Raw genomic sequence first — 12,608 nt, forward strand, 5'->3', positions numbered from 1 at the left:
GGGAGAAGCAGACTCCCCGCTGAGCAGGGAGCCCGATGTGGGACTCGATTCCAGGATCATGACCTGAGCCGAAGGCAGTCGCTCAACCAACTGAGCCACCCAGGTGCCCTTGGGTTGCTTATTGTATGGGGAAAGTGGACTCCATCGTCAGAGAAAGACCTCCAGCAAAAATGCAGGGAGGTGGGAATGGATCAGTATTCAGTGAAGTGGGAAAGGCTCAGGGATACATCGGAACATGGGGAAACTCTGTATGTGTGTGCTGTGAATGGATTGAGTGCAGTATGAAAGAGGTGGGCATATCTAAGGTGTGTCCATCTGTGTGAACATGTCCAGCTCCAGAAAAAGGGTCTTTGGCCCTCATGGAAGATCATACTCCTTGGGACAGGTTATAGAATTTGTAAGGCACAGGGCAAAATGAAAATGCAGGGCCCCTTGTTCAAAAAGCAGGAACTTCAAGACAGCAACAGCAAAGCATTAAATCAAATGCAGTGCGGTGCCCTTCTAAGCATGGGGGTCCTGGATGACTGCCCAGGCCACATGCCCATGAAAGTGGTCCTACCCACCCTATCCTGTGAATTCTGGTCATCCTTGCCTTTGCACAAACTGTTCCTTCTATCTGGCATGCTCATCCCATGGTCCTCTCCTTATGCTTTGGGCCACAAGTGTCACCTCTTCAGGGAGGCCCTCCTGGATTTTTCCACTTGTGCTCAGCCTCTACTGCAGTCTATTTTCTTCCAAGTCTTCCTCACCAGCTAGAAATGTCCTGCATTGATGTTCAGGATCTGTTTCCCTCACTGGACTCTGAGCTTCAGGAGGGCAAGAACCAAGTTTGTTTAGTTCCCTGTGGCTTCTCTAGCACCTAGTACATAGTAGGCACTCGGGAAACATTTATTGAGTAAACAAAGCTCCTATTATGAACCTTCTGGAGCTAATATTATCATCTTGTTGTACAAATAAGGAAACCGAGGCTCAGAGAGAGGAAGTGACTTGCCTGAGGTCACACAGCGAGAGAAGGACCAGCTGGCTCTGGAACCCACTCCAGGGCCAGGATTCGAGTGAATCTCGTGCTGACTCATTCACTTCTTAGAACAGCATTTGCCCACCTCTTTTTATAAGTAAACACTTACTGGGGTACAACAGAGATAGAGGAAGACACAGGAAAGTGCACTGAACTGTATCGCTCAATAAATTTTCACAACAGAACACACCCTTGTAATCAGCACCCACCCAGTTCAAGAAACGGGACATGTTAAATTTGTTATGTGACTTTCACCACCATTAGGGAAAAAAAAAAAAAAAGAGATCAATTCCGAGAAACTTCCCTCATGCTCCCCTACCTCCTTCTTCCAAAGGAACCTAACATCCTGATTTGTTCCACACAGTTTTGCCTCCTTTGCCACTTTATATAAAAGGGACCACGTGGTATTGACTCTTCGCTGTTTGTGATTCATACAAGTTCAGTCATCCAGTGGTTTACTCATTTTGTTGCTACATGGTATTCCACTGTGGAAGAGATCACAACTGATCCATTCCACAGTACATGGACACTTGGGTTGCCTTCAGTTTGGGGCTATTACAAAGAGCGATAGTGGGCATGTGTATTGGGTGTATACCTAGCACCGTAATCGCTGGGCCAGAGGTGAGGTGGATGGGCAACGTTAGGAGATCATGTCAGTTTTCCAACTTAGGTGAATTGCTCTACACTCTGACCAGCCCTGGAGGAGAGCTCCAGGTGCCCTGTATTCTCACCAGCACTTGGTCAGTCTGTACACATTCTGCAGAGACGGCATCTGAGGCTCAGAGAGCAGCATTGCTGCCTCCCGGTCAATGAGAGATTCTGGGTCCTGCTCTGTCACCTCCTCTGCCTCCCGCATCCTGCCCCCACTGTGCCCTCCCAGCCTGGCTGTGGGGTGGGGTGGGACAGACAGGGTCACGTGGAGTTGCGTTCAGCAGGAGGAAGCCAGGCAGTGTGAAGACGGCTGCTGATTTTGGGGCTGGTCGGGAAATCAAGGTAAGGGAAGGAGTGCATGGTGGCCACTGAGGGGGTTCCTGGGGGTGGAGCTGTGAGTGGGGAGGGGGCCAAGATGAGGACAGCATGTGGGAACACACTGGGTAGAACTGTCACCTTCTTGTCCCTCAGGAGAACCCCCGCCATGGACCCACCATCACCGTGCAAGGCCTCCCAAACCCAGCCTGCAGCAGCTTCATCCCTGCTAACCTCCTACCGTTGGCACACAGGGGGCGATGGGGAGAAAGTAGCTGGAGGGTCCCGCTGGGGCCGACTTGCTGGCTGGGGGAGGGCGCTAAGCCACCAGGAGCCCGGGGTCAGCAGCCAGCCGGCCTCTCGCTCGCTGTTCCGTCGTGTCCTCTCTGCGCCCCCCAAGGAGTCACGCACAAGTCGCCTGCGGCTATCCAAGACCCTCTGGGGAAGGCATAAGAGCCCGCCGCTGGAGCCAGGACCAGAGCCGGAGGCCCCAGGTACATGGTTCCCCTACCCGGGCTGGGAGGCCGGATGCTTGGGTTTTGTCTGCCTCCGGAGCATCAGCCTACAGACACAGGAAGTTGTGGGGAGTGCAAAAGCCCAACAGGAAGTGGCTGGGGCCCAGCTGCCCTCTTCCCTCTTCCCCCTCACACAGGGACTGGGGGGTAGGGGGAGTGGCCAGGGGCCTGTGGGCTGGGGGTCCACCCTGGGGAAGGGAGAGGGAAGAGACTGTGGGTGGTACTGTTTGGATGCCAAATGGCTCTTGGCCCCAGTGGGTCTCTCCTCATATCCAATAGCCCAGGCTCATTCTCTCCTGCCTGGATATCCACCTCAGCCCTCTGGCCTCCATATCTTCAGCTTCTTCACTTCTTTGAACCTCAGCTTCTCCATCAGTTAAATGGGGATCGTAATCCCTACCTTGAAGCATATATTATTTCATTCGCTCATATTCATTCATTCATTCATTCATTCATTCAAACAGAGGTCTGTTGAGCATTTACGACATGCCAGGCCTTGATTTAAGCACTAAGGACAAAGCAGTAAATAAAACAGATGGAATTGCCTGCCCCGTGTAGCTCACAGTGTAGTGGGTATGACAGACAGTAAACAAGTAAACCAAAAACAACCGATGGGCTGTTCCACAGAGGGATCTAGGAGAGTAAGAGATGCCATGAAGACTGTAGTTCAGGAATGCAGCACTAGCCCAGGGCCCAGCATGTTTTAAGTGATCTATTAACAAGTGGAGTATTTACTCCCCTGATGGGAAAACAATAGGACAGACAGGGGATCTGGGAGGGTTGATTCAGCCTATCTATTCCAAGAACCTCATTTCTCACTGTTCATATTCCCATTTTGCAGAGGCATCTCTTTAACTCCCTTCAGGGTGTCAGGTATTGCCCACTCCATAAGATCCAGAGAGAGAGTTCTCCAAGAAGTAGGACTGCTCCTCCCCTGCTCAAACACCTCCCATGGTTCCCCATTACCTCCCAGGATAAAACCTCCAGTTCTCTAACTGGCACCCAAGATTCTGTACCTGTCTCATCCTAGATCTTCTCCCTCTAGCCTCTGAGCCCTCTGGGCCCTTCTTGCTTTCCCTGGGCCTTGCCATCTCTGAGCCTTTGCCCAAGCTGTTCCTGCCCTTGTCCCCTCCATCTCCATCAAAATCCAACCTGCTGTTCAAGACCCAGTGCAAACTTACCATCTCTGGAGGCTTTCCCTGTCCCACTGCACCACCGCCTCTCCCTACCCTGATCTTTTTTCTATTCCCTTCTCAAATTTTGAATGCTTTCCACCTTAGATTAGTTATTTATGTAAGGAACCAAGGATGCTGCCTTGTTTAACCTCTTGGACCTACTTACCTACTGTCTTGGTTAAGAGAAGAATGCTTGTGTCTGAAACCTGGCTCAACCACTCACAAGCTGTATGACCCTGGGCAAGTCCCTCAACCTCTCTGGTTTTCAGTTTCCTCCTTGGCAAAATGGGGGTGATAAAAGCCCTTGAATGGCTTTTGAAGGATTAAATGAGAGAAGGTGGAGTAGTAAACACAGTACAGGGCACATGTGTCCACTACCCATGGCCTGTGGGGACAAGGACAAGAGGGGTGGAAACTTGTCCAACAACAGCCTGACTTGGCTGCTGGGTGGGCTGGGGTTGAGGCGAGAGGAGACACCTGGGAAGGAACGCCCGATGAGCCTCTCTGAATGGAGAGGGTCCTCTGAGGGAGAGGAAAGGACTCCCACGTCCCCAGCACCTACTCCTCTGCACAGAGCCTGAGCCAGAGCCAGAGACCCCTGCCCCACAGATCCCTGAGGCCCCCACACCTGACGTACCTATCTGGAACATTGGGGCCTTCACCCTGCTCGATGGGAAGCTGGTGCTGCTTGGGGGTGAGGAGGAGGTGAGAAGGGGCACAGGGGCGAGGGGAGGGAAAAAGAGGGTGGGAAGGAGACAGAAGAGTGGGGGGGGAGGATAATGGAAAGTGTCTGCCTCTCCTTCCGTCTGCCTGCCTGCCTCCCCTTTATGACTACCCACTCTTATGGACAACAGGGTCCTCGCCGGCCCCGGGTGGGGAGCGCTAGCTCTGAGGGCAGCCTCCAGGTAGCCATGGGGAGCCTCAGGGATCCAGGTAAGTTTCAGAGGTGCGGAGGGCTGGGGCATTTGGTAGCATGTCAAGGTGGGGCAGATTCAAGATGATCCCATCCCCCAACCTTCCACCCCTGATCACCTACAGATCGGATCCCCGGAAAGACTGAGCCAGAGGCTGCTGGCCCCAACCAGGTCCACAACGTTCGGGTGAGCCATCCAGTGGGAGGTGGAGGGGAGAGCAAAGACTCCCAGACCCTCAGAGATGAAAGGGGACTCTTACTGGGTGATCTTGGGCAGGTCACTTTTTTGGCCTCAGTGTCCCTCTCAGTCAAATGGAGCTAATGAGAGAACCCCCCCCCGGGGGGCTGTTTATGAGAAGTCAATAGAGAAAGCATAGGATTGGTGCTTTAGAAAAGAAAAAAAAAAAGGAAAAAAACCCCCAAAATGTTGGTTGCCTTTATTATTACTGCTAAAACAGCCTGAGGTTGTGGTCCCCCCAAACCAGCAGACAACCCAGGTCACCCTGGGGCAAAAGAAGTTGAGGAGGGAGAACAGGGTTCTGTCCCACGGATATCATCCTTCCCACAGGGATTGCTCAAGCGGCTGAAAGAGAAGAAAAAGGCCAGGTCGGAGCTCGGAGCCAGTGCCTGCCGGGATGGGTAAGAGTCTCTGAGGGGCAGAAGGGGCTGGAATTCAACATTGGCCCCTCCACCCCCACCTGCCTATCATTCCCACCTTCACCAAATACCTCCTGTGGCCCCCTCTCTGTCCTGCCCCAGAGCAATGCTGGAGCCACCCCTCGGCTGAAGGGTGGGGGCAGAGTCTAACACACTAACTCTAAATCAGGAACTAAGTCAACGCCCTGGGCTGGGAATGTCAGCGAAGGGACCACTGAGCTGAGATCTGAACGATGGATGGGTAGTTCACCAGGCCAAGAGGGACAGGAAAAGCATTCCAGGCTAGGAAACAGGGAGTACAAAGGCCAGATGCCAGATGAAGTGACAAAAACAAGGCCAGGATGACTGGAGTTCAGAGAAAGGGACTAAGTGGAGGGAAATGTGGTCAAAAGGTGACAAGGACTGTACTATATAAGGTAACACAGGTCACCATAAGGAGTTGAGTTTTTATCCTGAAAGCGATGGGTTCAAGTCCAATTTAGGTTCAAGTTCATCCTGGCCTCCCTCCACCCTTCAGGCTCTAGGGGGTGGGTTGGTGCGGAGGAGGGAAGAATGACCACTTGTTCAACCGCCCCCTCCCCAGACCCCCCAGTGCTCTGGGATCTCGGGAATCGCTGGCCACGCTTTCCGAGCTGGACCTGGGTGCTGAGCGGGATGTGAGGGTCTGGCCATTGCACTCCAGCCTCCTGGAGGAGCCCCACTGCTTCCAGGTAAATGCAGAGAACTCTCTACCTCACCCCGGCCCTTTGGTTCTACCCTTGGCCTCAACCGCACCCTTGGATGCCCATCTCCAATAGGTAACGTGGACGGGCGGGAGCCGCTGCTTCTCTTGTCGCTCCGCCGCTGAGAGAGACCGCTGGATCGAGGACCTTCGCCGCCACTTCCAGCCCAGCCAGGTCAGTACAGCGGATAAGTTGGACGTGTAGGCCCCGCCCACAACCCGGGCCCCGCCCTTTCCCCAACCCAAACCCCCGCCCGCGCCCTAACCCTGCCTCTTAGACACACCTGCCCGCTAACACCTTTGCAACCACTCCGAGACCCTCCTCAGTTTCCGTCTATTACCAGCCCCTGGTAAAACAACCCGGTCCCAGACGTTCAATCTGGGACCTATTTGCACCCAAAGCCCCGCCTACCAGGCAAAGGCCAAGTGCCCATCCCGCGGCTACTCCTCCGTACCCTGGAGCCCAGAAAAGCTAGAGGGCTTTCGCAGAACCACCTTGAGACCGCCGTGGCCCCTGTCTTCCCCCAAGGGCCCAGCGATCTCCCTGGGGGCACGGTGCCCCACGTCGAGCACCGACGCCTCCCCCAACCCACTCCGGTCCGCAGGACAACTTGGAGCGGGAAGAGACGTGGTTGAGCGTGTGGGTGCACGAGGCAAAGGGACTGCCCCGAGCGGCGACGGGGTCCGCAGGCGTGCGCGCCGAGCTGTGGCTGGACGGCGCTCTCCTGGCGCGCACAGCGCCGCGGGCTGGCCCGGGCCCGCTCTTCTGGGCCGAGCGCTTCCACTTCGAGGCGCTGCCGCTGGCGCGTCGCCTGTCGTTGCGGCTGCGCGGAGCTGGCCCGGGGGGAGCGGCGCTGGGCCGCGTGGCACTGGCACTGGAAGAGCTGGGCGTCCCCCGCGCGCTCGCCGCGGGCCTGGAGCGCTGGTTCCCGCTGCTCGGGGCGCCAGCAGGCGCGGCGCTGCGGGCGCGGATCCGGGCGCGGCGCCTGCGCGTGCTGCCGTCCGAGCGCTACAAGGAGCTGGCGGAGTTCCTCACCTTCCACTACGCGCGCCTCTGCGGGGCGCTGGAGTCCGCGCTGTCTGCCCAGGCCAAGGAGGAGCTGGCGGCTGCCATGGTGCGAGTGCTGCAGGCCACCGGCCGGGCGCAGGTGCGGCGCTGCGACTTGGCGGACCCGAGTGACCAGAGGCTGCCCGATCGCGGGCTCCGGGGAGCAGTGGGGGTGGGGGGGAGGCACCTGTGGCTCAGGACCGCGGCGGCACAGATGAGGGGCGGGGCACCATGAGGGGCGGGGCCTGAGCTTCAGCTGCGAGGGGCGGGGCCTGAACTGAGCCTCTAAGCTGAAAGATTTAAATTTCTGCTGTGAGGGCTGGAGGATCCGACCTTGTGAGCCCTAGTAGTGAAGACCCTAGCAGCTAGGAGGGTCCGGGCGTGTCCCAGGTGTGAGTGATTGGCCAAGTCCCCTGGCTCAGTCCGCTCCCCCGCGCAACGTGAACCCCACTGTCCCCAGGCACTGGTGACAGACCTGGGCACCGCAGAGCTGGCACGCAGTGGAGGCCGTGAGGCGCTGCTATTCCGGGAAAACACATTGGCCACCAAGGCCATTGATGAGTACATGAAGCTGGTGGCACAGGATTACCTCCAAGAGACTCTGGGTGAGCCAGAGGGTGGATGTCAGAGGCCATCTAGGCGGGCTAGGAAACCCCCCACCCGGGGGGGGGGTAAGATCTGGGAGATCCTAGGTAACCTGGATGCTGGTAGTGGGTAGTACCTTTGGGGGTGCTGGAATCCTGGAGGCAACTGGGGGCTCCCCCAGAGATGTTCGGTGTCTCCGGAGGAAGGTGGAGACAGAGTTGGAGGCTGAGTGTGGTGGGTTCTTGTGGTCACCGCCCCGGCCTCTTGTCTGGCTGTGCTGAACTGCAGGGCAGGTCGTCCAGCGTCTCTGTGCCTCCAGTGAGGACTGTGAGGTGGACCCCAGTAAGTGCCCGGCCCCAGAGCTGCCGCAGCACCAGACCAGACTGCGAAACAGTTGTGAGGAAGTCTTCCAAAACATCATCCACTCCTACAAGTGAGAATCAGGGCCCCAGCACCTGAGCCTAGCCCTACTTCTCAGCCACTGTGCTAATAGCCCTGACCTCCAATCGGGGTTGCCAAATAAAAACAGGATGCCCACTTAAATGGGATGCATGCAACATTTGGGACATACTTATACTAAAAAATTATTCATTTTTATCTGAAATTCAAGTTTAACTGTTTGTCCTGAAGTTTTGTTTGCTAAGTCTGGTAACCCATTCCCCATATCAGGTCAACTTGGGGTTACTGACCCTAAGGAACCTGGGACCCAATTCCTTGTCCTCTAACTACGGGGGGGCCCATACCCTAAGTCCATGCTAGCTGACCCCAGTTAACATAGGACCTCAATAAAGACCTCTGATTCCAGGTGATACTAAAACTCCCAATCCCATGACCCTTGATCTTAAATGACCCTGTACCCCAAATTCCATGCAACTGATCACAAGAAACCTGGGATTCCAATTCCTTAAACTTTGACCCTAGGTTAACTTATATGTCCAGTCCCACATCACTTGGAACATCAATACCATAATTTCTGAACCTAGGTGACTCTGTAAACTCAAGCCCATCCTACCTCATCTTATATAATCTGGCACACCAATCTAATGTTCCTTTATAGCTACCTCCCAAGCTCGTGGACTGTACCCCCATGTGAACCTGTATCCCCACCTCCCAGATTACTGACTCCAGAGGTCACCACAATAACTACCCCATAAATCCTGACCCCAAGCATTATTATCCCCAATGTCTCCAATCCTGGAACCCATAGTGCCGGTGATTCTTGACTTCTGACCTTAGGACCTTGACATGAATATGACCTTTATGTCCATAACCTCCCCCTTTGACCATTGCCTCTTCTGCCCCAGCTGGTTTCCAGCAGAGCTGGGCACCGTGTTCTCAGGCTGGAGAGAAGCATGCAAGGCACGTGGCTCTGAGGCACTGGGCCCCCGACTGGTGTGTGCCTCTCTCTTCTTACGGCTCCTGTGTCCTGCCATCCTGGCACCCAGCCTCTTTGGTCTTGCACCAGAGCACCCTGCACCTGGCCCAGCCCGCACCCTCACACTGATCGCCAAGGTCATCCAGAACCTTGCCAACAGTGCCCCGTAGGTGCTGGGAGGCTGGGGGATGGGAGGGGTGCATGCCAGGGCAGTGGGGTGGCAGATGCCTGGTCTGACCCACCCAGTCCGACTTTTGCCCAGGTTTGGTGAGAAGGAGGCCTACATGGGCTTCATGAATAGCTTTCTGGAGGATCATGGACCAGCCATGAAACACTTCCTGGACCAAGTGGCCATGGTGGATGTGGATGCAGCACCCAGTGGCTACCAGGGCAGCAGTGACTTAGCCCTCCAGCTGGCGGTCCTGCACGCCCAGCTCTGTACCATCTTTGCTGAGCTTGACCAGGTATGGCCAGAGCACAGAGCCCAGAGCCCAGGGTGTGGGGTAGGGAGGCAATCGGGCAGGGAGCCTATGGTCCTAGACAGCTTGTTTACCATCCTCCCTACATGCCTCATCAGGCAACCCGTGACAGCCTGGAACCGCTGCCCACCATCCTGCGAGCCATTGAGGAAGGCCGGCCTGTACCTGTGACTGTGCCGATGCGGCTCCCACCACCCCCAGCCCAAGTTCACTCCAGGTAACCAGGCTGCCTCAGGTCTGGCCCAGTTCTGATGGGTGAGAGCAGGGGCAGGACCAAAGGCAAGCACAGGGTCAGACCGGGGCCAGAGGTGAAGATAAGATCACATCAAGGGTCAGGAACAGCAGTAGCCTTGGGATTCACTGTCGGAAACTGTTGCATAAGGGTAAGAGGCTGGAGACGGGGTCATCCAAGGGGTCAGAGAGAGGTTCACAGTATGGTCAGAAGGCAGGTACTGGATCAGATTGGAGTCCAAGGTGGGGATAGGTCATTTCAGAGGTCAGGGAGAGGTCACTTTTGGGGTCAGAGAAAGTGACATTGTGGTCAGTGATGAGGGTCAGGTTTCAGCGAGAGGTTGTGGATGGAGTCAAATCAGGGTCAGATATTAAGATGCACCATCAAGGGTCAGGGACAGGTTCATATGGTAGGCAGAGGTCAGGCCCATGGCCAAACGGGGTCAAGGGTTATAGGTAAAGTCATATGATCGGAGATCAGGGACCATGGTCTGTGAGGAGGCAGAGACAGCATCAGCTTAAGGTCAGAGGTCAGGGACGAAGGAGGGGTCAGACAGGGAAGGAAGAGGGTATCCCTGTGAGCAGAGGTCAAGCCCAGGGTCAGATTGGAATCAAAGGTTACACAGATTGTCGTGTCAAGGGTCATAGAGAAGACTGTATCATCAGAAGTCCAGGGTCAGAGATCCAAATGTGATTCCATCAGTGACAAAGTCACATAGAAGTAAAAGATCAGAGGTGGAGTCATTTCTGGTCAGAGGTAGGTTTGGAGGTCAGCTCAGGGGCTGATCTGAGCTCTCCCATTCCACCCCCAGCTTCTCTGCAGGGGACAAGCCAGGCTTCGTGGCTCCCCGGGATCTCCCCAAGCACACCCCTCTCATCTCCAAGAGCCAGTCTCTACGCAGCGTTCACGGCGCAGGGAGCTGGGCGCGACCGCCGCCAGACCAAGAGCGGCCCCCGCGGCAGTCCCGGCCCGTGCAGCGCACGCAGAGCGTCCCGGCTGGCCGCCCCGCTCGTCGCCGCCCCTCTGCAGGGCCCCGGCCACGACCCAAAAGCTCGCTCCGCACGGGGCCCGCTCCCCGAGGCCGGCCCTGGACTGGGGCCTCAGCATCGTTGCCTCGGAAGCCGTCGGTGCCGTGGCAGCGCCAGCTGGACCAGCCGCGGGACAAAGACCAGGCTCCGGGCGCGCACCGACCCGTGGGCAAGGTGAGGTCCAGCTCAGGTCTGCACACCGGGTGGGGGGGGGGCGGCAATGACGGGACTGGAAAGACAGAAAGCCAGGCAGGTCTGGGTTCAAATGCCGAGCTCGCTGCGCTGTGTGACCCCGGGCCTAGTGCAAACCTCTCCGAGCCTCAGTTTGCTCCTCTGTAAAACGGGAGCGAGGTTTCCTAACGGGGCAGGGCAGTGAGGTGGCAGAGTGCAGCGGACAAGGTCAGGGTTTTTCGGGGAGAAGAAGGGGCGGGACGACGGGTCAGGTTACAGGTGCTCCCTCCCCACAGTTGGCAGAGCTGCAGTGTGAGGTGGCCGCCCTGCGCGAGGAACAGAAGGCTCTGTCCGGCCTCGTGGAGTCTCTGGGCACCCACCTCCGGGCCTTGACTGAGAAGCAAGAGCAGCTTCAGGGTCAGCTGCAAGACCTGGACTCCAGGCTCCGTGAAGGGTGAGCCCCGCCTCCTCCATTAGCTCTGCCTCTGGGTGAGCCCGCTGTAATGAGATCTGCCCCACTTTCATTCGGGCCTCGCAATCACACCCAAATCACTCCCGGCAGGCCACGCCCCTTCCAGTCCCGCCCCAACACCCCTGTTTCGCCCCGCCCCTTGGTCTGCTCCACCCACCCCAGGTCGCTGGCGAGTCCTACCTTCCAGGCCCCACTCCTCAATCAGGCCCTCCCAAACAGGTTGGTCCCGCGTCTCTCAGTCTGGGCACACCGTCCCTGTCACCACCTCACCCAGGACTGTCCAAGCCCCAACCTCAAGAGTTGGTTGGCCCTTTCATCCCAGCTATTCAAGGCTCTGATTCCGCCCGGGCTTCAGGTTTATCTAGGCCCCGCCCCCTAGCGTGGACAAACCCCGCCTCCACGCCAAGCCCCGCCCCCGAACTCCTGGCTGTCCAACCAGGAGATGGAGGGGAGTTTCTCAGCCTCTGACCCTCCCCTCTTGCCCCTGATCCCCGCAGGACTCCGCAGTCGGATCCGGGGCGTGGTGCTCCAAGCAGTGAGGATCACAGGCTTAAAAGTCTGGTGAGACCCCTGCCGTAGCCCTGGGGAAGATCTGGGCGGTGAGGGAACCGGGGTTGGGGTGCAATCCTCCCCTGGCTCCGAGCCCATTGCCACTGCCTCTCCAGGAGTGCCGCCTGGCTGAGATGGAGAGTACTCAGGCCCAGCTGAGGAATGTGGTCCAGACCCTGCAGCTTCCCAGAACGTCGGGATCCCGGAACCAGCCCCTACCCCTCAACTCACCCTGCCTCAACGGAGATACCACTTGAGCTGCCCACCCTGTCCCACGTAGTCTGGGAGCAGATACCGTCTTAAAGGCCTGTCCAACCCCTGCCTCAGCCCTACGTGGCCTACAGTGGGGAGTGGAGCCCTAAGCCAACCGGTCTGGCACTGTGAGGTTACCCAGTAAAATTTTGATTTCAGTAAAATGGATGGCCTTTTTTTGCCCCTAAGTGTGGCCAATCAGAAAGCATCCCCCTCCCACCATTCAAGTCTCCCAATTTCTCTCCTAATTGGAGTTCTCATGGGAGGGACAATATAAGGAGAGTCTCACCAGCTGTGTGACCTTAGACCTTTACTCTCTTAGTTCCTCAATTTCCTCATCTGTAAAATGAATCTAAAGTTTTTTACACAGTAGAAGACCCATTGTTTAAGGTGTTCAATAAAAGGAATTTGTCATTGTTAGGGGCAGCACCTGCTTCTGATTGAAGCCCAGG

The 12,608-nt window shown here is 56.6% G+C and overlaps 2 protein-coding genes across 3 annotated transcripts in view; one reads left to right on the forward strand and one right to left on the reverse strand.

Annotated features, from left to right (window-relative positions):
- The window catches only part of CYP4F22 (cytochrome P450 family 4 subfamily F member 22), an 80,366-nt gene extending 78,052 nt beyond the window's left edge, over positions 1 to 2,314 (reverse strand). The window contains exon 1 of one of the 2 annotated variants that reach the window (XM_025864813.2): positions 2,226 to 2,314. The gene's annotated coding sequence lies outside the window, so the exon portion shown is untranslated. The remainder of the gene's footprint in view (positions 1 to 2,225) is intronic. The other variant, XM_025864814.2, reaches the window with a different exon arrangement.
- RASAL3 (RAS protein activator like 3) lies at positions 1,912 to 12,576 on the forward strand. The gene is made up of 18 exons (XM_025864811.2): positions 1,912 to 2,011; positions 2,141 to 2,478; positions 4,249 to 4,379; positions 4,529 to 4,607; positions 4,713 to 4,774; positions 5,156 to 5,226; positions 5,828 to 5,954; positions 6,042 to 6,140; positions 6,571 to 7,113; positions 7,474 to 7,618; positions 7,887 to 8,031; positions 8,903 to 9,139; positions 9,236 to 9,437; positions 9,551 to 9,669; positions 10,496 to 10,886; positions 11,180 to 11,337; positions 11,853 to 11,916; positions 12,021 to 12,576. The coding sequence occupies exons 2-18, from the start codon at positions 2,154 to 2,156 to the stop codon at positions 12,159 to 12,161; spliced, it is 3,039 nt and encodes a 1,012-aa protein (XP_025720596.2). The 5' UTR covers positions 1,912 to 2,011; positions 2,141 to 2,153; the 3' UTR covers positions 12,162 to 12,576.
- Positions 12,577 to 12,608: the final 32 nt, after the last annotated feature.

The sequence above is a fragment of the Callorhinus ursinus genome, unplaced genomic scaffold (assembly GCF_003265705.2).
Source record: "Callorhinus ursinus isolate GAN/ISIS: 27379988/994484 unplaced genomic scaffold, GSC_fseal_2.0 scaffold131, whole genome shotgun sequence".
In the NCBI taxonomy this organism is placed as follows: Eukaryota; Metazoa; Chordata; class Mammalia; order Carnivora; family Otariidae; genus Callorhinus; species Callorhinus ursinus.

What these genes read in the sequence shown, in the direction of transcription:
- RASAL3 (XM_025864811.2), top strand. Translation starts at nt 2,154, where the DNA reads ATGGACCCACCATCACCGTGCAAGGCCTCCCAAACCCAGCCTGCAGCA. An exon ending in TGCTTGGGGGTGAGGAGGAG is followed by an intron (nt 4,380 to 4,528) that starts GTGAGAAGGGGC and finishes TATGGACAACAG; the next exon opens with GGTCCTCGCCGGCCCCGGGT. An exon ending in AGGCCACCGGCCGGGCGCAG is followed by an intron (nt 7,114 to 7,473) that starts GTGCGGCGCTGC and finishes CACTGTCCCCAG; the next exon opens with GCACTGGTGACAGACCTGGG.